Source organism: Schistocerca serialis, chromosome 1 (assembly GCF_023864345.2).
Source record: "Schistocerca serialis cubense isolate TAMUIC-IGC-003099 chromosome 1, iqSchSeri2.2, whole genome shotgun sequence".
In the NCBI taxonomy this organism is placed as follows: domain Eukaryota; kingdom Metazoa; phylum Arthropoda; class Insecta; order Orthoptera; family Acrididae; genus Schistocerca; species Schistocerca serialis.
Window position 1 is genome coordinate 570,528,793 of NC_064638.1, and position 27,351 is coordinate 570,556,143.

Below are 27,351 nucleotides of genomic sequence, written 5' to 3' on the forward strand. Positions count from 1 at the left end.
AGGTATTAAAACCAGGGAGCAAATTATCTGGGCTGGCTGATCACAATAATAAAAGAGGATGAGCCAGCCACTCTGCCACACTTTAAAATGTCCATCTCAAAAAGACAAGGGGAGATGAAGACATGTAGGGAAAAGATGACCATCAAGACAAACAAATGCAAATAAAGTGCGACAGATTTAAAATGGAAGGAGGACTGATGATCTCAGAGAGAAGGCTAAATGCTCACCATTAGATGGTGCGATTACCCCCCCCCCCCCCCCCCCGAATAATAAAACGTAAATATAAATCTGCTATTGAGGCACTGTCGCCCAACACCAAAGGTAGGGTGCTGGGAAGGTCCGCCGCAGAGCTGCTAAAAGTGGGCAGTCCAGCAAGATGTGGACGACAGTCATACGTGAGCCACAGTGACACAGGGGTGGGTCCTCGCAAAGGAGGAGGTAGCCATGTGTGAGCCACATATGGCCAGTGCGGAGCTGGCTGAGACCCACAGAGTCCCTGTGAGAGGCCCGCATGGAGGTCTTCCACACATTTGTAGTCTCCTTAAGGGCACGCAGTTTGTTGTGCATACTGAGATTATGCCATTCTGTCTCCACAAGCTGAAAAACCTGGCAGCATAATAATGATCGCAGGTCAGTTACAGGGATGCTGATCTCCAGCAGCAGTTTCCATGAAGCCTGTTTGGCCAGCCTGTTGGCAAGTACATTTCCTGGGATTCTGACGTGGTCTGGGGTCCACATAAAGACCATGGAATCACTGGACTGTACCAGGGCATAGATGGACTGCTGATGGTCACTACCAAAGGATGGCCGGGGGTAGCACTAGTCAATAAGTTTTAGACAGCTCAAGGAGTCAGTACAGAGAAGAAACGACTCACCGGGCTGCCAGCTCTGCAAACACTGAAGCCATCTAGCAAGGAGTGCTGTTCAATACGTCCTCCATGAACATACGTGAAGCCAACGTGACCATCATCCATCGAGCCACCTACTTCATGGGCCCAGTACATGGCAAGAAACGAGAGGAAGTGATAGCAGAAAGCCACAGGGTTAACTAAGTCCTTAGGACCATGGGAAAGGACCAGGTGAAGCTTCGGCCTAGGTGTACATCTGGTAATGGCAAGGCCCCCATTTCAGACAGAACAGATCGGACATGAACAACAATTTTAAGTCCTGACCTGGACCCATGGATGGGACAAGGAGATGGTAATTTGGATGCTCAGGAGAACTACCAATGTGTGCAACGTAACAGGTGAGCAGTTGTTTATGCCTAACGTTCAATGGAGGGACTCTGGCCTCCACCAGGATGCTGGTCACCAGACTCATCCTAAAAGTACAGTCTGTGCCAGTCTGATGCCACAGAGGTACACTGGGTTGGACAAGGGCTCTGTAGAGCTGCAGCAGAATAGAGCAATCTGCACCCCAGTTGGTGTTGTTCAGGCAGCAGAGGGTGTTTAGGTGCTGCCAGCACTTCTGCTTCAGCCGACTAAGATGAGGGAGCCACATCAATCAGTTGTTGAAAACCAGTCCTAAGAATCGATATGTCTCCACTACAGTGAGTGGATCATCATTAAGGTAAAGTTCTGGTTCAGGATGAACGGTACGACGCAGACAGATGTGCATGACAACTTCGCAGCTGAAAACTGGAAGCTGTGGGATACAGTCCATGACTGCTCCTTGTGGATGGCTCCCTGTAGGCACTGCTCAGCAACACCAGTACTGGAGGAGCAGTACAAAATGCAGAAGTCAGCTGCATACAGAGAAGGCGAGACCGACGGCCCAACAGGTGCTGATAGACTTCAATGGCCACTAAAAATAGAGATACACTCAATGCAGAGCCCTGCAGGACCCGATTCTCCTGGGTATGGGGGAACTATGGGAGGCATCAACTTGGACACGGAAAGTACGGAGCGATAGGAAATTTTGGATAAAAATTTGGAGCGGGTCCCAGAGACCTCACTTATATAATGTGGCAAGGAAATGATGTCACCAGGTCATGTCTTAAGGTTTTGGTAAAGGCTCTTCGGATGACAGACTCAAGGAAAACTAGATGATCAGAGGTAGAGTGACCACTCTGGCATGGAGCCAGTAGGCTATTTGACTCCAGGACCCAACAACTGCTGACTTACCATATGTTCTAACAGCTTACAAAGAATGTTGGTGAGGCTGATGGGCCAATAGTTATGCTCATTAAATTGGTTTTTACTGGATTTGAGCACTGGAATGATTGTGCTCTCCCTCCATTGGGATGGAAAGACGCCATCGCACCAGATCCAGTTGATGATGATGAGGAGATGTCACTTTTAGTCAGATGAGAGATGTTTAATCAACACCTGTTGGGGTCTGGTACCCACAAACACATCTGATCTTCATCCAGACTTGGGAAAGTGATGTATGGCACCCAATGGTCGAGACGTACCTCTCCCAACACTCCTATTTCCACCTTTTTATAAGCTGGCGAACACTGGCACGGAGCCGTTTAAAAGCTATTAGAAGCTCTACAGAAGGGTGCCTCTTATGTCATTGTAGAGCTTGCTGATGCCCTTTAACGGCCTCAGCGATTTCCGGCAACCACCAAGGTACTGACTTTCGCCAGGGTACCCTAAAGAACAAAGGATCACATTTTCCGCTGCAGAAATGATCGTTCTAGTGACCTGCTCAACTACCACTTCGATGGTACCATATAGGGGAGACAGCAGAGGTGAAAGCTTCCCAGTCTGCCTTGTTTAAAGCCCATCTTGGTAGATGTCTGGGGGAATGGCACTGGGGGAGTGACAGGAAGATGGGAAAGTGGTCACTACCACACAAGTCGTCATGGGCTCTCCAGTGGACAGAAGGGAGAAGTCTTGGGCTGCAGAGGGATACATCAACAGCCAAGTAAGTGCCATGAGCTAGACTGAAATGTGTGGGGGCCCCAGTATTTAAGAGACAGAGATCGAGTTGAGATAGTGAAGTTTCGACAGCCCTACCTTGGCCAGTAAGCACAGTGCCACCCCACAAGGGGTTATGGGCGTTAAAATTTCCCGAAAGCAAGAAAGGTTTAGGGAGTTGATCAATCAGTGCAGCCAATGTGTTCAGGGGTAATGCACCATCTGGAGGAAGATATACATTGCAGACAGTTATTTCCTGCTTCATCCTCATCCTGACAGCCACAGCTTCAAGAGGGGTTTGAAGGGGTACAGGTTCACTGCATACTGAGTTTAGGACATAGACACAAACTTCACCCGACATTCTATTATAGCCGCTACATTTCTTGCAATATACCTATAACCACAAAGGGCAGGGGTCCGCATTGCCGGGAACCAGGTTTCCTGGAGGATGCAAGAAGCAGGTGTAAAGCTTAAACAGCTGCCGTAGCTCAGCCAGGTGGTGGAAAAACTGCAGCAATTCCACTGGAGGATGACACTATCATGAGGCTGGGAAGGCATGAAGCATGCACGTCTGCAGGTTATGCCTCAGGGTCACCTGCTGCCACAGACCGAGTATTTGTATCCATTCCTATTGTGGATGAGGCATCAGTGAGATCCAGGTCTTTAGGGGGCATTGAGATCTCCATCTCATCCACAGGTGCAGAACTGGTAGGGAGTTGTGGTGGTGTTGGAGCCACCAGATGGTCCTTTTTCTTAGCAGACTTCTTTGTTTGCTTGCCCTCTCACTTCTCTTTAGGGGCTTGCTAGGAGGACTTCTTCAAAGTAGCTTCAGGTACGGAGGAAGACCATGAAGCTCTTCGTCCAGCAGCTTTTGGCTTCTTTAGCCACTGGTATGTGTCCACTGTGCCATTAGTGAAGACCTTGGGAGAGAGGGTCCCAAGGGACCCCTTCTGCAAAGCCAGAGGAGGTTGTTGCTTCTCCGCCTGAGGAGGGGGGGGGGGGGGAGGGGAGAGGAGACTGATTTCCCCTGCATTTGGGGTGGCCTTGCTCCTGAAGCAGGTACTTTGGGAGCAATGGAAAGAGTTTGCCCCTACTACCAAGGGGGCAGATGTATTCTGGAGGCCAGGAGGGCCCACTGTTCATGGCACAGATTGGTACAACTGGTACTTGTGATGGCGGTAGTAATGTAGCTGCAGCATGTGTGTACGTCAACTGAACGGGACGTAGTCGTTCAAATTTACGCCTCTTAGTGAGTCAGCCAGTCCAGGTCTTGTACTCCATGACTATCTACTTCTTTTGGAGTACTGGGCAGTCTAGCTAGCAGGGGGAGTGCTGTTATCCACAAATGATACAAGTGGGAAGAGGTGCACATGGAGTATCTGGATGCACTGGACATCTGCAGTCTGTACGTGGCACTGGAATTGCAGCAGGAAGACATGTGCCCAAATTTCCAGCACCTTAAGCACTGCATAGGGGGAGGAAGGGGGAGGAATGTAAGGTCTAACATCACAGTGATAAACCACCACCTTGACCATTTCACACAATTTACCATCCTCAAAGGCCAAGATGAAGGCACCAGTAGCAACCCTGTTGTCTTTGGGTCCCCTGTAAACACACTGGATGAAATGGACAATCCGCTGTTCAGATTGGCACGGAGCTCGTCATCAGACTGCAAGAGGAGATCATGATGGAAAATAATCCCCTGGACCATGTTGAGGCTTTTATGGGGAGTGACAGAAACAGGAATATAACCCAGCCAGTCACAAGCAAGTAACACCTGGGATTGGGCTGGGGATGCTGTCTGAATCAAGACTGCACCGCTTCTCATCTCTGACAGCACTGTCACTTCCCAAAACTTATCCTCAAGGTCTTGAGCAAAAATTTGTGGCTTCATAGGTAGAAACGAGTCCCCATCCATTCTACTACAGACTAAATACCGAGGCCAATATGGCTCTCTTCTTTCTGTAGCCCTATATACCTCCCATGGTGTAGCGAGGGAGGGAAACGATTTAGGTTCATATCTGTCAGCACTGTAATCGATCTTGCCCTTCTTAGAGACTGCTGGCTGGCTACCGTGCTGGATATTGGGCACAGAGAAATCAAATATTGTCACGGGAGCGAAAGAGAACAGGAGGCAATGAAAGAAGGTGAAGTACCCCAGAACGTGTCCTAGCCCAAATAGCAGGTGGAGATGCAAAGCCATGACAAGAGGTTCAGGAGATCGAATCTAAGGACACTATGGATAACTCGTGCACCACGTAAGGCATCCTTTGCCATAAGGCCCGCACTTCTGTAGAATTTGGAAAGTGAACTTATAGGGCTGAAAAGTGAGAGAATCCTTTTAGTTGCCTCTTATGACAGGCAGGCATACCTTGGGCCTATTCTACCCCCCAGACCCGCAGGGGGGAAACAATGTTGTTTAGTCTATTACCACTAGCAGTGGTTGCTAACTACAAAGGGCCAATTCTTGTTTGAGGTTTTAGAGGTCTGCTATCTGTAATGCCTTTCATTTTATTTTATTATAAGACTCAGCATGGTGTGGCATGAAACAGAGGGGAGTCTGTTCAACTCTGTGTTTCTGCTGGACAAAGGTGGTCGGGTAGGAAGAGGACAACAATGCTGTCGCAATATCGCAAGGTTTTCTACGAGGACCAATGGATCAGTGCACAGAGCACCTTGGAGGTTCAGATCCTGGATTGTGGACTGTTGCTGGCAGCCCAGAAGGCTACAGAGCTTGATCCAACCTGCGATAAAGAGGCATACGTCCCCACGGAGGAAACATAGCACTCCCAGCATTCCTTTTTACTCTGCTTAGTAAGGTAATGAGCCTTAGCACAGAAATGATTAAAAGTGAGGAGGTTGTTCTGTGAAGGGTGTTGCTTAAATCACTGCAGCGACTGCGACATCCTTTGTTTACTACGGTACCGGTCGACGACGAGGGGGACATGTGGATAGGGGGACAACGGTGCCAGCGGCATGAAAAATAGTGGCAGAGATGTCTTGCATGACTACATCAATGGAATTCAAGAGGGAGGCATCAAAGTTCACAGCAGACATCTATAAAGGCCAAGTGGCCATGCGGAATGCCTGCCTGGCTGGCAGCAGCAGGGGAACGATAGAACCACTGGAAAGTGGTCACTGTCAAAAGGACATCATGGGATGACCCATGTTGGGAAGCCACAAGGGCAGGGGAGGAGATGGTAGCAGAGAAGGTGCCATGAGCAGCACTGAAGTTGGTAGGGGAACCATCACTGAGGAGAAACAAATCGAGGTCTGTCATAAGTTGGTCAATTATTATACCTGTACCTGTTGAAGTGACACTCCTCCACAGGCACTGAAGTCCACAAGGAGGAGAAAGGGGGGTGGGAATTGCTGGATTAAGGTAGACAGTGCAATGTAAGGAAGTGGCCTACCTGGAGGGAGGTAGATATTGCAAATGGTGACTGCCAGAGTCATTTGCACTCAAACCACTATTGCTTCCAAAATGGTACTTATGGGGATCCAGTCACTAATGATATTGGAGTGAACCAAAGTTCAGACCCCCAGATGCTACCCCAGGGACAGCACAGTTCTAACCAAACGCCCTATAACCACGAAATGTTGGAGAGTGGTCATCACAGAAATGCATTTGTTGAAGAACAAGACTGAATGCAGAATAGGAGGGGACAAGACATTGCCTTTCCAGAATGTGATGATAGTATCTGTTGCAATTCCACTGGATGATCATGTGGCAAGAGTCCAAAGTAGACATGAAGGAGCCGAGGAGGAGGTCAGGTTGCTCTGTCAGTAGTCGTCACTGACAAGGATGGGGTGACATCCATAAATAAGATGTTAGACTAAGGTTGTAAGGGGGGAGATGGGACCTTTGGAGGGCACCGGGGGTGCCTGATCTTGGGATTTATGTTTCTTCTTCTGCTCCTCCTCCTCCTCTTTTTGAGGTGGAGGAGGGCAGGGAACAGGGGGAGTACAGGCTTCTGCAAGATCTGGAACTGAAAGAGAGTGGGCGACATGGTGAACCTCGTGGCCGAGTGGTGTGTGAGTCTTCTGGCCTGAGAGACGCCAGAAAGAGGGGTCCTGGGAGGGAGCCCGATCACTGACAGATGCTGAAGAAGGGGAGCAGTTCTTTGGCTGGGCAGGGGAAGTGGCTCCAAGACAGGAGGTCATGGGAACTGCAGGGGAGGGGGAGGCGAGAGAGGGTAAGGGTAAGGACGAGGGGTGGAGGAGTAGGAGTAGGAGTAGGAGTAGGAGTAGGAGTAGGAGTAGGAGTAGGAGTAGGAGTAGGAGTAGGAGTAGGAGTAGGAGTAGGAGTAGGAGTAGGAGTAGGAGTAGGAGTAGGAGTAGGAGTAGGAGTAGGAGGAGGAGTAGGAGGAGGAGGAGGAGGAAATGAAGTAACAGAGGCAAACGAAGATAGTGACACTGGATCGAGTCTCTCATACTTTTGGTGAGCCTCAGTGTAAGACAGGCGAACCAGGGACTTGTATTCTTGGATCTGTTTTTCTCTCTTGTAAGCTGGGCAAATCCGGTGAGCAAAGGGAGTGGCAGTCAACACAATTGACACACACAGGTGGCAGAACACAGGAGCTTCCCTCATGGAGTGGGTGGCCACAGTCAACACACAAAGGGTCTGCTGTACAATGGGAAAACATATACCCATAATGCAAGCACCGAAAGCACCGCACAGATGGAGGGACGTACGGCTTCACAGCACATCTTTAGCACATAACCTTGACCTTCTGTGGGAGAGCAACCCCCTCGAAAGCCGAAATGAAGGCACCAGTATTGGTGTGGTTGTCTTTCTGACCTTTCTGCAGACATTGAACAAAATGAGTGCCACACCACTCCACATTAGCCCCGAGTTCTTCAGTTTGCAGGATGAAAAATTACTCCCTAGACCATATTCAGAGACTGATGAAGAGTAACAGACACCAGGACATTGCCAAGATGATCACAGGCACAAAGAGCTGCAGATTCGGTGGCAGAAGAAGCTTTGATTAACAGGGAGCCTCACTGCATCTTACTAAGAGACTTCACTTCATCAAACTTTTCCTCGATATTTTCCATGAAAAACAATGGCTTTGTGGAGGTGAATGTGTCACCACCCATCCAAGTACCAATGAGGTAGTGGGGAAAGGGTCTCATCACAAGATAGCGAGCCTGGTTCTCCTCCCATGGTGTAGCCAGGGAAGGGAAGGTTGCCAGGTCATATGAAGCAGCACTCAATGATCCTTCACCATTCAAAGAGAGCCATTTGAGAACCGCCAGATTTTTGCAGCTTGATACGCTTCATGTGCCAAGCATCTGCCCTGATACCACCCACTCTGACCAAGGGCTCTCCCTGTGGGCACCACCCAGCCACAGCAAGGGCCATCTGGAGTTCCAGTGCCCCAAGATGATAAGCAACCACTTCTTGGCATACATGGGCAGGGAACAGCTCAGGTATCAGTAGTGTGATCCGTATGTTGTCAGGGGGCTCAGCCATATTGGTACATAACAGCCCCATCACATGGACTGACTAAACATGCTGGTGACCTATCAGGGTGGAAGGGAGCTACAGTGGGGAAGGGAGAGAGGAATCCACACTGTAGATGTTAGGGAGGGAGTTCTTCCCCATATGGCTCACATTAAACAGAAATTTTGAAGTGGAAGTCAAACCTCAAGTGGGGACCTAAACGCCAAAAAGGATGAAAGAACAGGCAAAAGGAACAAAATTGCAATCAATACAGGAAACCAGGTGGGTAGCCAGGTTGACATAAATCAGAACACAGAGAGGGAAAAGAGGTGGCAGTGAGGAAGGAGTGACGATAGGAAGGGAGGGCAGGGAGAAGTGAATGCAGCCAGGAAAGGAAGAATTGGCTGCGATAGCTCGGGACCCGTTGTATGCCGCACATGAACTCACAAAAGAATCATGAGCCTCCTGCTGGGAAGTTTCTTTTAAGTGCTATAATGGATTAAAATACCAGTGGATTCTAACTTGATTAAATAACACCTACTATGGATTCAGGAAAAATAAATGTACTGAGGATGCTGTTAATGAGATGACACAATTAGGATATGCTGCATTAGATATAATTATAGACCAACTGAAGTGGTGTTAGGTAACTTACAGTACCCTTCATTCTGTAGAAGACTAAGCTAAATTGGCCACCAAAAAATGCTATACTACTGTCAACTGGGTTATTCCAAAGACTCATAAGTGATGCTGTCAAGTCCTACATCGAATGTTACAAACATATTATTAAAAGACACTCTCAGGGCACTGTCTGAAGTTCCAAGTCCTGGACATTAACTTAGAACCACTTCAGAATATATTACAAAACAGTCAAGGACTGTTAGAAGTTTTAGCATATGCTGATTTGTTACCTTTAATGCATACCAACAGTCAAGATTGACTAGAAAATAACAATGGTAAACTTTTTGGATTCATGGTTGAGTGGCGTTTGCAGGTGCCACTCCAGGCAGTAGCAAAAAAATTGACATATATGTTACCTATTAGCAATCCATTGCTTAAAATGGATCGGGAGATAATTTGATGGCATGCCATCAATGAGTACTTAGGTATGCATCTGGGTAATGCCAACATAGAATATACTGCAAGGAAAAGTAGTTGTGTAATGAATGACATCATTAATAACGCATTAAGGTGGTTTTCATTTGCCTCTGAATGCAATTAGATTCCACCAGAAGCTTATATTAACTGCAATTTTGGGCTATGGCGCCAGTGTTTGGATGCATAGGTTATGACTGGTCAGACCTACCACTGCAGTAATAAATGCTATTAAGTTCAAGTATGTAACTTATTGATGACAATGCACCTCACCAGCCTAATGAGTAGACACAACCTCATTTGTCATATATGGTATGTACTGACTTCGCGTAACCTTTATCATAGTGAAAGTGTGTCTTACTACTCTCCCTGTTATGTAATTTTCTACAAATTTCATATTTGGAGATGGTTAACCATTTTAACCAAAATTAGATAGGCTATCAGATTATAAATAATTTTTGCACTCTTGATTAGTAAATTACTATTTCTATGACTCTAGCAGTGATAAAGGTACAGCTAGGAATTTTGCTACAGTGCTGTACAGCCTATAGCACATCTACAGTTGCTTTAACTGTATTATTGGGCCTATGTCCCCTGGACCTAAAAATAAGAAACAGGGTGCCGGCTACTGGTTGAAGAAAAAACTATACAAAAATGCACTTAATTCTTGGGGAAATGGTACAAATCAGTTAGTAATAAAGAACTCAATATTTTCAGAATGACAGGAGGAATGTAATTCCTCAGACACAAGAAGGTAAACGTTTCAGTTTCTTGCTGATACAAAAGAAATGCTCCAGATAACATTTTGATCCAAGCAGGGGACTGGTCCAGTACCTTTCCGGAGATGGCCATATCCTAAACATATTAGTGGAACTTGTACGAGGGCAACCATCAGTTGTGACTGTGATGAAATTGGCAAATCAGGAAATGTCCCCTAGTCGAATATACAGTTAGGCAGGCATTAAGGGTAAAGCTTTATGACAGGATCAGACTGTAAGAGGGCACTGAGACCTCAAATCTTGTAGCTGATGTTTCTGAAAAAGTAAGGCATGACTAGCCAATGAACACCACTCCCAAGACGAGCAAGGCCTACATATCATCTAATCAATTAGAAGAAAGCCAGATAGCTCTAGAATTTCTTGGTCCAGTGATGGAAGAGGTTAGGGAGATGGTCACGGCATGCCTTAGAAGGCCAGAAGAATCAATGAAATATAAGTGGCGCATTCTGACCAATTTCCATGCTGTCTGGAGGCAGCAAAATATTGCTGTACTTCTCCATCTACATCTATACTCTGCAAACCTCTGTGAGTTGCATGGCAGAGGTTACATCCAAATGTACCATTTATTAGAGTATCTTCCTGTTCAATTCACATCTGGCATGTTGGAAGAATGACTTATTGAATGCCTCTCTGCATGCAGTAATTATTCTAATCTTATCCTCATGATCTCTATGTGAGTGATACTTAGGGGGTTGTTTTATATCCCTAAAGTAATCATTTAAAGCTGGTTCTTTAAACTTTGTTAATAGACTATCTGAGATAGCTGCAAACTATCTTCAAGAGTCTTCTAGTTCAGAATCTCTGTGACACTCTCTCATGGATTAAATCAAACTAACAACTCATGCTGCCCTCTGTCTATACATCCAAAATCCCCATTAGTCCTATCTGGTAGAGGTCCTATACACTTTAGCAATATTCTAGAACTGGTTATAAAAGTGATTCGTAAGTAATCTCTTATTGACTGACTGCACCTTCCCAGTGTTCTACTAATAAACTGAAGTCTGCTTTACCCATGACTGAACCTATGTGATCATTTCATTTCTTGTACCCCAAAGTATTACACCCAGGTGTTTGTATGAGATGGGCGACTCCAACAGTGACTCATTGATATTATAGTCACAGATTACTAGTTTTTTTTTTTTTTCGTTTTGTGAACTCCAAAAGTTTACATTTCTGAAGATATAGAGCAAGTTGTCAATCTCTGCACCATGTTGAAATCTTATCAAGGCCTGACTGAATATTTATGCAGCTTCTCTTGGATAGTACTTCATTATAGGTAACTCCATCATCTGCAAAAAAAACCCTGATTTTACTATTAACATTGTCTGCAAGGTCATTAATATATAACATGAACAGTAAGGGTCCCCCACTTTTCCCTGGGGTATGCAGGGTAGCATATTAGGACCAATACTGTTCCTGATATACATCAATGACTTTCCCAGTAGTAATACTAGAGAAGGAATGTTGCTACTCACCATATAGCAGAGATGCCGAGTTGTGATTATATGGTGAGTAGCAACTTTCCTTCTCTGGTATTGTTACATTCCATCCAGGATTTTCCATTGTTCGACTTTCCCAGTAGTGTTACTCATGGTGAAGAAAATCCTCTTTGCTGATGACAGCAATATTATAGTCACTCAGAAAACAAGAGAACTCCTTGCTGAGAAAGCAAATGAAACTCTCAATGAAGTTTATGATTGGTCAGTAAGCAATAATGTAACATTGAACATAAAGAAAACTAATGCCATGTATTTCAGTTTGAAGAGGAAAAGTGACAATGTTAAATTAAATGTAGATGGCACCTCTACATACTGGAGTAGTTGTAACTAATGCAAAATTTCTAGGAATGAATACTGATTCTCAGTTGAAGTGGTGTGAATACACAAAGGTACTTGCAAACAGAATGTCATCAGCATGTTATGCCCTTACCATCCTATCATCAGTGTGTAACATGCAGTGTCTTTTAGTTACATATTATTCACATGTACACTCAATTCTTAACTAAGGCATCCTTTATTGGTGAACAAATGCACAAAATATGAACACAATTTTCAAACTCCAGAAAAGATACATAAGAATAATAACCAAAAATACTAGTCGAGCTCATTGTAAAGATCTGTTCAGAACACTAGGGATTTTAAGTGCTCCACATGAATACATTTACCAGTCGGTTGTACACATAAAAAATACACTTATTTAAAAAGGCAGCTAAATAAACCTGTTATGCAAAAAAATTTATACATTGAAGGATTACTTAGCTAAAACAGAGTAGGGGTATGATAAAAAAATGTTATACAAATAAATAATCATAACAATAATGAATATAAAATATCCAACATTCCACATTACACCTTCACTTTATGTTTTATCCCTTCCTTTCCTCCCCCCCTTCCTTTTTTCCCTTCCTTTTTTACTTTCTAGAAATACTTACCCCAAGCTATGCATAGCACAATACTAATACCTCTTCCTCTTTCTGAGCTCAACATCTCACTCATTACGGAGGAATGCCGACTCAGTTTTTCAGGATAGCAATGGGAAGTTGAGGTACAGAAAATGGGCCAGTATGTGTATGTGTGTGTGTGTCCGTCCATCTCAGACTACAGTAAATAGAAATAGTGAAGCTCCAGACAGAAGTGTGCTATTTAACTGTTCTCTGAAGGCCAGAGACCCTAACAATCATACGAAATCTTAGTATTGGTAGCAATCAGTATTAGTATTAACTGCTGAAGAAAAATCTAGCTACTGATAATACTAATAGGGGCTCGTAATATTTTAGTAGCATTAGAAATATTGTCATTATGCTGTTGTGAGAGAATTGATAGTAGTAAGTATTAAGATAACTTCAGAATTAATCAAGGTAATTTGGAATAACAGATACCTAAGACTCTTTCACACCACCACCACCACCACCACCACCACCACCACCACCACCATTTTCTCCAGCTCAGCTCATGGAGGCCTTCAGTGTACTCTGGACTTAACAGTGAAATTTCCAATGCACTCTTAAGTTGATGCCCCTTGTCGTAGATGCCCTTCGTTTTTAATTTCACCATAGGTTGTTTTGACTTATCTACATGATGTGTCAGTCCTTCCAACAATTACTTCTTTCTCAATTTCTTACCTTTTTTCCCCCCTCCAACCATCTCACCTTGGCTTTCTTGTGCTTCCTATTTATGAGGGTTGGAACTTCAGTAGTGGCAACTATTTATTTACAGCTCATACAAAATAGATACGTATTTCAAAGTTTTACTGACCTTCAAAGTAGTCACAAGCATTGTGTATAACCTGTCGCCATCAATATGGAAATCATAGGATACTCTTAGCAGTGCCAGTTGTGTTGACAGTTCAAGCAGCATGGTCTATTGCCCGACAAATTTGTAGCAGTTCTGAAGTGAATGAAGTGAAGTGCTTCCTTCAGTTTAGAAATTGTTACGAGAGCTTAAGTGAGGAGAGTGCAGTAGGTGGTATAGCACTTAGCAGCCCTATAAGTCAAAGATTGCACTGTACGTGCCTGAGCTTTGTCCTGCAAAATGATGGTCAGGTCCTGCAGAAAGTGTCATCACTTCTGTCTCTAAGCTGGTTGTAGGTTGTGTACCAAAAATGAAGAGCATAGAGACAAAAGTGGTGACACTTCCTGCAGGACCTGACCATCACTTTGCAGGACAACGCTCAAGCACGTACAGTGCAAGCTGTTACTGATTTGTAAGACTGATGGGGCTGCTAAGTGCTATACCACCTACTGCACTCCCCCAACTTAAGCCTTCGCGAGTTCAACTTTATTTCTAAACTGAAGGAAACACTTCACGGCATTCACTTTAGAACTGCTACAAATTTGTTGGGCAATAGACAGTGCCACTCGAACTGTCAACACATCTGGCACTGCTAAGAGTACCCTAAGACTTCCACATCACTGGCAACTGGTTATACACAATGCTGGTGACTGCTTTGAAGGTCAATAAAACTTTGAAACAGGTATCTATTTTGTATGAGCTGTAAATAAATAATTGCCACTATTAAAGTTCCAACCCTCATTTCATTCCCTACTGCATTCCTGTACTACCTTTATCATATTTTTAGATACGTCTCATTGATCAATTTAAGTATTTCTTGTGTTAGCCAAGGTTTCTTCACACTTACCTGACTTGTAACTATGTCTGTCCAACTTTTGTGATTGCCCTTTCAAAGAGATGTCCACTCCTCTTCAACTGAAATGCCTATTGTGGTTTCCATTATCACAGTACTTAGAGCCTCAGAGAACTTATAAGGCATTTCATCATACTTCAGCATTCAGCACACCATTTCTTTGCACACTGATTCTCCTGGATGAGGCTCTTGACTTTCAGCATACTTTTTGTAATTGCTAAATTGTGAACCGAGTCTGTATCTGCTCCTGGGTATATCTTACAATCCAGTATCAAATTCAGAAATTTCTGAATGACCATGAGGCATCCTAGCTGGAGTCTTACCACATCTCCAGGCCTTTTGCAAACATACCACTTCCTCTTGTGGTTTTTGGACAGAGTATTCGCTATTACTAGCTTAAATTTATTGCAGACCTCAATTAGTGTGTATTCCATCTTATTAAGTCTTCCTTGTATTCCTTCCCCTACTACTGTGTTCCAATTCCCCATGGTAAAGAGTCACTATGTAGCACAAAAGTCAGACTACATATGTGAGGTCCCACCACCCACTAATTCTAGAATGTTTGTCACTGAACAACACAGACACAGCTTAGTTTCCAATAATCATTGCCTTACGGTATTAAAATCTGAATATACAATCAAGCTTTGAATAGACTAGTTAGTGATGACCAAATTTTGATAGAGAGAGAGAGAGAGAGAGAGAGAGAGAGAGAGAGAGAGAGAGAGAGAGAGAGAGAGAGAGTGTATAATTATGTCATACTGATTATCAGACTCGTATTTCAAGTGACTGTTAATGTTAACATTTTCCTGGGTGCTTGAACAACATTTCCACCCACTTTACAATTATTTAACATTTCTACTACAGTCAGGCTTATTCTGCAAGGCCACTATACTGTTGTCAGTATCATATGCACCATTTCCTCACCTCTTACATTGTTTAACTTAGTTTCATTGCTTATTTCATACAGTTACCTTGTATTACCTTTAAATTTCGACTACTTGTCATCACAATAAAATGATCTAAACTCTTTATATTTCTCTCTTCATCCATTTCGTTACAGAATTCCTAACTTGAACTTCATGTCTCGCATGACTCTGATAATAGAGCTCACTGATGAATCCCATTTCTGATCTCCTTGCCTAAAGTTTATTCTCACACAAGTTGGCTTTATCATTTCAGTTACAGCTATTCACACATACTAAACAAATAATTCTTGTCTATCACAATTTTTTGTCATTTACAGTAACAAACATCACATATAGAAACGTATCTTACCTGTTCCACATATTCTGGTGTTAATGGTAAGAAGTAAACCTTATCTGCCAGACCTTTTGATGTCTGCACTGTAGCAATGTTAGGATTTATTAGCACAGTCTGTATGCCTTCTTCTTTGAGTGCTTTTATTGCCTGTGAGCCTGAATAATCAAATTCACCGGCTTGTCCAATAGACAAACCACCTGATCCAAGAATAAGCACTTTTCTAGGGTGCAATACAGATGGTGCAGTTGTAATATGACGCTGTAGCTGCTGAGACAGAATGCCTTTTAAATCTGGTGCACCACCATCTTTACAAATCTTCACCGCTTCTAGAAAAGCATCAAAAAGGCACTCCAAATCTTGTGGTCCTGGGCTGTGCTCAGGGTGGAATTGTACACTGAAAATATGCAACATTTGATAAAACAATGTTTTGATCTGGAAAATATTGTCATGTGCTGAAAGGATGTAAGATAAAAATTATTAATTTGTGGCAGCATTTTTTTAAATGTTATCCAGTGTTTTTGTTGCATACCTAAAGAATGGGAGTGATTCATGAATTAGACCTTCATTTGTATTATCATTTGTATTTGTGAACAGTGGAAGCCATCCCTCCACAAGATTTTCCACATTTATTGCAAATCCATGATTCTGTGAAGTCATAAAGCATAAACCTGTTCCATGATGTGTGCAAGGCTGGTTGTGTCCCCTGTTCCCATACCTGAAAATGGAATTTTTTTTACAGTGACAATTTACAGAATGCTTGTTTACATGTAACTTTTTGCAAATTGAAAAATTACAATGAAACACTTCTCTCAAACAGTGACATAGCATACAAATTCATTGATTCTATGAAACAACAATTTTCACAACACTGATTTTTGCACTTCTTCGAACTATAGTCTATGTAACCTTTATTCAGGTCATACTTATGTCTCCACTCCCCACGGCACATCATGGTGTAGGGCAGAGGGTACTTCGTATAATCGTCTACTACTGTCACTTCCCCCTTCTCTATCACAGTCTTGAATGGTCCACAGGAAGGATGATTGTTGATAAACCTAAATGAGAGCACAAATCTCTGTAATTCTGTCTTCGTTGCCTTTTGCAAGATAACTGGAAGAGGGAGTAATATACTGGTTGACTCTTCTAGGAATGTATCCCCTTGGAATTTTAAGAGTAAATAAATCACACTGTGATGCAGTGTGCCTCTCTTGCAGTGTCTGATACTGGGATTGGCTGAGGATCTCTGTGACACTTTCACATTTACTACATAAATGCACTGCTCTTCTTTCAGTGTTGTCTATTTCCTCTACCAGTCCTGGTATGGATCCCACACAAGCAATACTTAGCTACTGCTCTTATGATATTTTTTTACGTTACCTCTTTTTGTAGATCAATTACACTTTCCGAGGTTCTTCCAATGAAACTCAGTGCAACATCTGTCTTACCTGTGATTAGATTTACATAGTTGTTCCACTTGCAATCACTCTATACGCATACTCTAAACTAGTTTATGTTTGTGATTGCAGCCAGTGATGTTTCTGTGATTGACTATTTATGTGCAAAATGAAACATCTGATTACAATGAGGGTCAACTGCCAATCCCCGCACTAAGCATTGATCCTCTGCATGTCTTCCTGCATTTTGCCACAATTTTCTAGCATTGCAAATTCCATGGATATAACAGCATCATCCACCGAAAGCTTCATGCAACTTCTGACATCCACTATGTCATTTCTATACAGTGTTGTAGGGGCTGCCCTCTGTCGAGCTGGAAACCCCTACTAATCCATCACATTGCAGACTGAGGACCTGTGAAGTGTCATTAGATGCAATAAAGTAACATTCAAAGTTTCTCCATTTATTACGGAGAATACATATCATTGCTGCTTCTCCCACGGTGACTGGTGCCTATGTAATGCAGAGTAGGAACCACTGAATTCAGTAGTGGACTCATGGCTGCCAAAGACACTACATCAGCTTTTAGTGGAGGTTTATGACACCCTGATGCAGTGGTTCTGATGCCCGCTAGCAAGCTAGGCATGCGCTGGTCAGTAGCTTGGCATGGAGATATCCGTGCCTACACCATTTTGCGGAATACTCAATCCCTCCCAGATTACTGCTCGTGTTGTCCTCTCAAATGGAGTGCAATGTCGTATGCAATGTAGTTGCACTGAACAATGAACCTGGCACAACAGTATGGTAGGCCTCCAGACCCATGGAGTTGTGTCTGTAGACCCTCTGATTATCCTTAAGGGTTGACTGCTGTGCTAATGTCAGTACTGATGGATTCTCAAGCATGGCTTCTGAATGCTGATCATCTCTTAGGCCAGCAAGAGCAAGACCAGCACTAGAACAACCTCTCTCAAATTATTTTACCATACCATAACCAAGAATTGAGTGTAAACAACAAGAATGCGATCAATCCAACTGATCGAGTGCCGAAAGTTAGTGGTGATGGACTGTTTACGTCACTGAGGAGAGGCTCTGCTCTACGTTGTCATTTATAATGAGTGAATTGAGTTTGCTCTTTCATAGTCATCAGTGGTCTTCAGTTTTGCTACATATTGTTAACAGATTTGTTACAGGGTCTTTACTGTTTAGTCAAATTCCTGCTTGGCGTTGTTGCATCCTATCTAGTGTCGCTCATGTTATGTTATGGGAGTAATGAAGGCGATTCATTCTGCACTGTTGTGACCATTTTCTGTTGGGTTGCTTACAGTCTCTTAAGAGTGTTGAGATGGCTGTCTTCCTGACCCAGTAATGGTGTTGAAATGTCTAAGCTTCCCAGCTGGTGATATATCTGCATGACTGAGTAATGCCAGCTGTTCAAACTTAGAAAAAGTTTTGCTCTCACGTTTCATTACTAATTTTGTCACGTAACAGTATACTATGAAAATTAATGGTCCTGTAACACTGTCTTCGAGTATTTGGGTCTTAAGATTTCTCTCCATTAAGAATGATATGCTGTGTTCTGTTTGCCAGGGACTCTTCAACCCCAGCATATATCCAGTTTAATACACTGTACAGTCGTATTTTGTTCATTAGCTGGCAGTGTGGAACTGTATCAAATGCCTTCTCAAAGTCAATAAACAGTATCAATGTGTGCTATGGAACCTACTGGTTTCCAAATCTCACAGGCAGAGTGATGATTTGAAGAAGGAACTACATTATGATCACCCTCAGTTAAATAACTTGGAAGTAAGATGTTTAGTATTTCAGCATCCACTTGGATGCCATTACTGTCTCTGAGTGTCCACACGGCTGGCTTTGATCCATTTATTGATACAACATTAGGTGAGAACTTCAATAATTTGTCAGATCGGTAGATAGAATCTTACTTTCAAAATTATTGAATGATTCACTCATGGTTTCTCCTTGTGTTTCATTTGTCTTTGTCCAGATTTTGTCTGTCTGCGATGCTTTTGCGACTTAAATCAGCAATGAAGCTCTCTTTGCTTTCAGAACAGTTTTCTAACACTGCTGTTTAATGAGGGCAGGTGTTTCATACTATTCACAGCTATGCACAGCATATAGTTATCTAAGGCATATTGCGCAATATTGTTCAACTTTGCCCATTCATGCTCAACATTTTCAGTTCTGGAAACGCATTTTCCATGTCAACCACTGAAGTAATCCGAATGTGTTTTGTTGCTCCTAGCAAGCAGAAGTAAGTTCCCCTTTCTTTTCATTCCTGTTTGCAACCATATTTAGTGACGTCGTTGTCCTAGTAAGCGGAAAGAATTTCCTACATTTCTTTACATTCCCGTTTGCAACCATATTTAGTAATGCTGTAACAGCCTTACAATCACAGATCCCCTGTTCTACAACCACTGAGTCCACGAGTTTAGGCCTGCTGACAACCAGCAGAACTGATGTTACTATTATGAGTCTGTTCTCTGATTAATGTTCAAGGTAAGTTTTGGATAATGTATTTAGTACAAATTCATATGATTCCTTATCACTGCTGCCTGCTTGAATCAGTTTGTAGTTTTTCTAAGCTGGAATCTCCCCCTAATATTATTATTACATAACCATGAACTGTGTATGTGCAGTCTTGTCCCAATACTAGCTCGAATATTCCACCACTACTGCTCATGAGCTGGGTGGGGGTCGACTACAGAAGCACTATTATCTTGTTTGAGCCACCTTCATATTTGTAATCTATTCTAACATCACTAGATGTTATATTATTTACAGCTCTAAACACACCTCCACCACCAGCATTCAACCTGACTTTAAGCCTTCCACTTGGCTCCTAACCAGAGTACCGTATTCGGTTCTGGAGCTGCTGCTGCTGCGAAACTTCTGCTCTGCCTCCACTCCACTAAGGAAGCTAGCTGTCTTCAATAAAGCAGCCAGCTGCCTGGATGAACTAAGGATGGCCTCAGAACCCAGGCAGAGCCATCATTTGTGCCAATGTGAACAAGTGCATTTAGTCACTGCCAGCAGTGTCTCCTCTATGTACCTGATGTGAAACCTTGGCAATCAGAGACAGTGGATACTAGCATTTCTTCCCAATTTGCCTGTTATTTGCATGTGGTCTCCATCACATACCTTGCATTGGTACTCTGAATGACCAAGAACCCCATCTGCTGTGCTTGTCCAGACCTCATCAGGCTGGTGTGGGAGAATCTGAGGGTGTTGTGACATCAGGGATACCAGATGACACTTAGGCTCCAGAGATGCCAGCATCCTGAAGCCTATCTAAAGAGGCCAACACAGCTTCCAGCTCTTTCTGGACAGTGGCCAATCCCCCTGCATCCATACTTAGCAATCTGTTCCTATCTGTACTTGATCAATGGATAACTGTACCACAGTGAACATAAAACTTACCCATGCAGCCACTAGATGCAGTCTAAGTACTGTTGCTACATTTCTTCTGATGATCACTACGCTATAAAGATAAATCTTGCAACACAAATGCTCAAAAAACACAGAAGTGTTAGAATGTGTTAACTGACTAGTCAACATAGTTAAATACACGTGTACTATTCACTTCTTCACAGAAGAACTTTAAAACAACAAATCACTCACTCACTCACTCATTCACTTACGTTTGGAGGAGGAGGGGGAGTGTAGCAGCTGAATGTCTCATACTCTTCCCCTTCTTGGCTACACTAATATTAATACGCATTTCTGTAGAGTTGAAAAAATTGTTCATACAACTAAAGAAGCCTTTTAACAATAAATAATATTTCACATTATTGTTTCATTACAAATGGTCTACCATCTGTCACTCTCAGCAAATTGTTCAGTGAAGTGTCATCTTTATGGAAAGTAGCAAGACATAATTCAGTCAAACAAGATCAACTCACATTATATTTGTTTAATAACTTAATTTTCTCAATAAGTACACTACTGTCACTCTCACTCAAACAGAATGCACATCACTGGACTAATATTTGTTTATGACGTTGAAAAATATTAAAACTTACTTCATTTTGTATGCTTTGCATCCTGCAGCAAGTGATAACAGCTGGTGACCCAAGCAGATACCAAAGATTGGCTTTATTTTATCCTGCTTCATTATCTTCTGTATGTTTTCTATGGTTTCTTTGCACATTTCTGGATCTCCTGGTCCATTACTTAGGAAAAGACCATCATATTTCTCAACATCAAGTGGATGGTTCCATGGAACTAAATCCACCCTGACTCCTCTCTTTAACAGACACCTTAATTGATTGTATTTTAAACCACAATCCACAGCACATATTGTCACTGGTGCTGAAGCACTGAAGGTCATTACTTTCTGTAAAAGACAAACACTGCTGCCAAATAAGAATATTAATACATATACAGTATGCTACATGTACAAGGCATTTGATTTACTGACAACAATGATGTAACACACAAATAGTTCATAGTACCTCAATAGAAACCTCATTCACAAGGTTTCTTTTATTGGGATCCTCAAACAACACAGCTGAAGGAACAGAGGACGGTGGCACTCCCATCACAATCTTTCCTAAAAGTGATCCTTTTTCTCTAATCTTTTTGGTCAATTCTCTTGTATCAATGCCACAAATGCCAGGCACTCCATGCTCATGCATCCACTGTGATAGTGTCCTAACTTGACGCCAATGGCTGGGAGTTTCACAGAGCTCTCCAACAACCAATCCTGTTGCCCATATACGTCTCGACTCAAACCACCTGCAGATATGAGACTGTGAGGACAGGTAACATGGAAACTTAACTGATACATTATGTTTGTAGGTATATAAAAATATTTAAAATTTCTAAAATACAAGTAACTGCAATCTCTATCGTTACAGTTTTATCTCTCACTTACTGGGGAAGATCAAATTCATCTTTACTCTCATCTGTTACTCCATAGTTGCCAATCAAAGGATATGTAAGAACTAGGATTTGCGCATGGTATGATGGATCTGTAAGGGATTCCTGGTATCCAACCATTCCAGTCTGAAACACTAAGAAGACAATTTAAAGCTATTATTAGTGAGGTTTCATAACATCAAATAATAAATTCAAAGTAAGAATGAGATTTTCACTCTGCAGCGGAGTGTGCGCTGATATGAAACTTCCTGGCAGATTAAAACTGTGTGCCCGACCGAGACTCGACCAGTTTCGCAGGAGAGCTTCTGTAAAGTTTGGAAGGTAGGAGGCGAGGTACTGGCAGAAGTAAAGCTGTGAGTACCGGGCGTGAGTCGTGCTTTGGTAGCTCAGATGGTAGAGCACTTGCCCGCGAAAGGCAAAGGTCCCGAGTTCGAGTCTCGGTCGGGCACACAGTTTTAATCTGCCAGGAAGTTTCAATTCAAAGTAAGTTTAGATTTTTCCACTTATGGAGGAAGGATACATTAGTGTATAATTTTTATAATCATTTCTTGTTTAAAAGCATAAAAAATAGTAACTCAAGAGAATAATTCTGCTCTATCACACTTATCTTGGCTGAGCCAAATTGTTTTCTTAAACTGTTAAATTACAGCTGTGGTCTTTCTTCCACTATCTATGGATGAAATTAAAATACAGAAGTGGAACTACTGCTACTAACTAATTACTACTAAAGTAACTAAAAAAGACAGGGAAATGTCCAGAATTTTATTAACTTCTTAAATGAGTGTTACAACAGAAACTGAACAACTCAGTATTACTTTGACTTTTAGTTGATAGTTGGTCAATTGGGGAGGGGGAGAGCAAACAGCAAGGTCATCAGTCTCCTATCCTAAGGTGGCAGAAAGCATGGCAGGAACAATACAAACAGCACAGCCCAGGCAAGAAGAAAGGAAAATAGGCAAACAAAGAGGGAAAATAATAAATTTTATATAACCAGTTATGCTGCTGTGGATATTATTTTTTTATTTGAACTATATGCATATTTCAGCTGTACACCCATCATCAGGTTATGCTTTCAAGTCCTGACTTCCATGCAATATTGTAGATTCTGTTGCTGTCTATTTGTTTACTGGCTATATTGTTATGGTGTTACTTTTGTAGTAATCAGTTGTGTGTTTCACTATGTTCTGATGCTTCACTAATAATGGTCAGAAATAAACTTAACAACCAGCTGAAATTTCATGACAGTAATTACGTCAGATGATCAGCGATATCATCTGAAATAGTTGCTGTCACGAAATTTCATCTGGATATTAAGTTTATTTCTGGCCTTTATGAATGAAGTGTTGGAACATGCTGGAACACACAACTGATTGCTTCTAAAATAACAACAAAACAATATAGTTAGTAAACAAACAGACAGGAACAGAATCAATGATACTGCATGGAAGTGAGGACTTGCAGACAACCTGATGATTGCTACATAGCTGAAATAGACCTATAGTCCAAGTAAAACAATACCCATAGCAGTGTAACTGGTTATATAAAATTTATTATGTCGTCGGAAGATGTGTTATGCAGTAGGCCCCAAAGATTACAAAGAGGTAACAGGAATGTCAGGGCAGCAGGAAGAGGAAAGAACAGGAGAGGATGGAGGGAATCGGGGAGAACAGTGTGCCCCAGAAATGCTTAGCATGGTAGGGCAGCAGCAATGCCATTGGCTCATCCCAGTTCCCACACCATATCATGATCAAGAGAACCAAGCTGATGTAGAGGCAGGATCAAAGCCTCCATAACAAACACCAATGCTAACTGAAGAACTCCAATACCAGAGGGAAATTCAAGAACTTGAACTTGAGAGGGCAAACCAGTTTCACGAAGAAAACCAAGAACAGATGTAACCATGTATGGGTTGTCTGCTACACCCAGGACAAGGAAGGTGGAGAGCATTTTTAGTGCGAAGGGCCAAAAGGTGGGGGTATTCTAGTAAAATGTGGACCACCATGTGCAGGGATGGGGGGCTTCAACTACAGAATGGAGGAGGGGAGGGGGGGGGGGGGGAGGCCTCATTGTGGAGTAAAAAACCATGGGCCAATCTAATATGGCTGATACGAAGATTCCCATAGGGAGAGGTGGAGGGAAGAATGCCACATAGTAGGAGTCTCTTTGATTGTGTGACAGTGGGGTAGCCTCCCAAGAGTTGGCCCATGACTAAGAAAAAATGGATTTGCTGTGAAGCCACAAATCCACACCCAACAGTATCACGGGGAATGGGGGGTAGATGGCTCCTCTCCCAGCCCGACGATCAGCAAGTTAATTACCCGGGACACCTACGTGGCCGGGAACCCACAGGAAATCAACATAACAAGCAGCATTGCCAAAATTGGTGAGAAGATCGTGGATAGCAGAGACCAAGGGGCAGTGGGAAACACAGTGAGTGATAGCCTGAAGGCCACTCATTGAGTCTATACACAAAAAAACTTGAGTCAGGGAGGACTGTTTAATAAAACGGAGGCCACCATAGATGGCCATCAATTCTGCAGTAAATACCCCAAACTTGGCAAGCAAGAGATGGTGTTTGATGGCAACAGAGGACGTGAAGGCATATCCCAAATAATTGTGGATTTAAAGCCATCAGTGTAAGAAACAATAGCATCCTGAAACTCCTGTGAGTGTGTTCAGTTAAAGAATGGAATGCCATTTGGGCAATGTAGGGTTTTGGACGCCGAAGAGATCCATATGAATCCAAGACTGAGAAACAACTAACCAGTGGAGGGGGGAGGGGGCAGAGGAGAGGATGGTTGGGAGAAGAGAACAAGGAGGGGAGATGGAAATCACAGTCAAGAGAAGCAAGGCAGAATCCACCCATTAAACCCTCTCGAGCCCGAAGCTTTGAAAATAACAGAATAGGAGGGATGATCAGGGGAAGGGCGGATAGTGACGGCATAGGAACTGGGACCTCTGAACCAAAAGGGGAGGGATCCCAGCATCATCTGGAAGACTGTCAACAGGTCTAGTTTGAAAGGCAATGGTGGCTAGATCGATGAAGATGGTGAAGCAGGTCAAAGAAGAGCGGTGTGGAAGGGGCAGCTGAACCATAAACTTTAAATTCATAATCAAGACGAGACAGGAGTAATGCCCAGTGAAGCCAAAAAAGGGACAAATGATCTGCACTCCAAGAGGTGTGGAGAAGGAAGCTAAGAACATTGAGTTTACAAAAACATTCAACCTTCAGGTGACTGATACAGGACAACCAGTTAGGGGAGGGGGGGCAAAAGATCAAAGGCAAACAAAGTGCCACATGTGACACTGTAATTGGTAGGGAAACCATCATTAAGAAGACACAGGTGTTGGTCTGCAAGAAACTTATCAATGAGGAGCCCCCAATTAGATGAAAAAGCACTCCTCCACAAAGGTTGATGAGCACTAAAATCCCCAAGGAGGAGGGAGGGAGGGAGGGAGGGAGGGAAGAGTTGCTGAAGGAGGTCAGTTAGGGCACCAGGTGAAGGTGGCCTGTCAGGAAGGAGATGGAGATTGCCAACCACCACTGGGTCAACACCCATCACCAAAACATATGGGATGACTTCCCTAAATAAGAGGTCAGGTTCAGGTTGCGAGGATGATGGATGATGTCAACATCTCTGGGGGCAGTGGAGGGGCCTTGTCCTGGGACTACTCCCACTCCTCTTCCTCCTCCTCCTCCTCCTCCTCCTCCTCCTCCTCCTCCTCGAGCAGACTTCAAGATCCAGAACTGAAAGGCAGCAGGTACCTTGGGGTGTACAGACTGAGTTCCATGGCCAAGTTGTGGTAGCAGGCCTCTGCCCTGAGAGATGGCAAGGAAGAGGGGTCCTGAGAATGAATCCTCACCACCAGTGGGTGTGGAAGAAGAGGGCCACTTTATCTGGAGATGAGGAGCAGCATCCTGAGGGGAGGGCTTGGGAACTGCAGGGGAGGAGGATGGGTCTGGTTTAAGGAAGAGGGAGGAGGGGGAAAGCAAGTAACAGAGGAAAAGGTAGGAGTTACTGACACAGAGTGAAGTCTGCTATATTTCTGACAAGACACAGTCAAAAATCAAACTATGGAAAATCCAGGATGGAATGTAATAATATTACGACAAAGTAAGTTGCTAGTCACTGTATAGTGGAGATGCCGAGTCGCCGATAGGGAGGGGGGGGATTAAAACTTTTTGTCTTTGGCAAACGTGCGCGTGTGTGTGTGTGTGTGTGTGTGTGTGTGTGTGTGTGTGTGTGTGTGTGTGTGTGTGTGTGTGTGTGTGTGTGTGTGGTGACGAAGGCCAAAGGTCAAAAACTTCAGTTCTTTGTTGTGCCTATCTGCGACTCAGCATCTCTGCTATATGGTGAGTAGCAACTTTCCTCCTCATAATATTGTTCACAAGACTGTGTAAGATTAACAATCCAGGTACTTATACTTCTGTATCTTCTTTTCCTTCTTATATGTCATGCAATCTGGTGAGCAGAGAGAGTGATGGTCATGACAATTAATACACTCAGGTGGCACAACACAGTAACTCCCCTAATGGAGTGGGTACCACATAGAGGGTCCACCATACATTGGTAAGAAATGTGCCTGGAACACATGTAAAGAAAGCACCTCAGAGGCGGTGGGGGGGGGGGGGGGGGGGGGGAGTTCCAGTAACACACAACCTTGCAACCTTGACCTTCTCTGGGAGGGTATCTCCCTCAATAGCCAGAATAAAGGTGCCGGTATCAGTGTCATTGTCCTTATCACCTTCCTGCACACACCAAATAAAATCAATGCTCCAACATTCCACACTGGTCAGGATTTTCTCATCAGTTTGAAGTATGAGGTCCCTATGAAAAATGACTACCTTATCCATATTCAAAGACTGTTAAGGAGTAATGGACACCGGGAAGTCATCAAGGTGAGTACAAGCACGAAGGCCTGCAGATTGGGCGGCAGAAAAAGTTTTTATAAGCAGTAATCCTGACCGCATCTTACTAATAAGCTCCACTTTACTTCACCAACCTTGCCTTCAATATTTTCCACAGAAAATAATGGCTCTAAGGCAGTGAATGTGTCCCTACCTGTCCTAGTATAGACCAAGTAGTGGGGATAGTGTTTCACCGGTGGGCTTAGCCCTTCTCTCAGGGTGTAGCCAGGGAAGGGTAGTCCACAGGATCATAAGAAGCAGCATTCAATGATCTATTACCAAACTGAAGAGATGGCCATAGAAGAATGGCCAGTTTTTTGGAGCTTGATACATTTCATACGCACAGCATCCGCCCTGATATCGCCCAGTGCTACCAGGGCTCTCCCCATTAGCACCACCCAGCCACAGCAAGGGCATCTGCCATGGCAGCCATTACCTGAAAAACTGATGCTCCAGAATGACAAGTAACCATTCCTAGGCATACATTGTGAGGCAAGAGCTTAGGTATCAGAAGTGCAATCTCTGTGTTGTCAAAGTGCTTAGCCAGATGGGTACATA

General features: G+C 43.4%; 1 protein-coding gene across 1 annotated transcript in view; it reads right to left on the reverse strand.

Annotated features, from left to right (window-relative positions):
- The window catches only part of LOC126476194 (CAD protein), a 554,755-nt gene that overhangs the window by 417,621 nt on the left and 109,783 nt on the right, over nucleotides 1-27,351 (reverse strand). The window contains exons 2-6 of the mRNA XM_050103525.1: nucleotides 21,880-22,018; nucleotides 21,458-21,740; nucleotides 21,026-21,339; nucleotides 16,120-16,305; nucleotides 15,606-15,984 (exon numbers count right to left, since the gene is read on the reverse strand). Of these exons, the coding sequence (XP_049959482.1) occupies nucleotides 15,606-15,984; nucleotides 16,120-16,305; nucleotides 21,026-21,339; nucleotides 21,458-21,740; nucleotides 21,880-22,018 (1,301 nt within the window). The remainder of the gene's footprint in view (nucleotides 1-15,605; nucleotides 15,985-16,119; nucleotides 16,306-21,025; nucleotides 21,340-21,457; nucleotides 21,741-21,879; nucleotides 22,019-27,351) is intronic.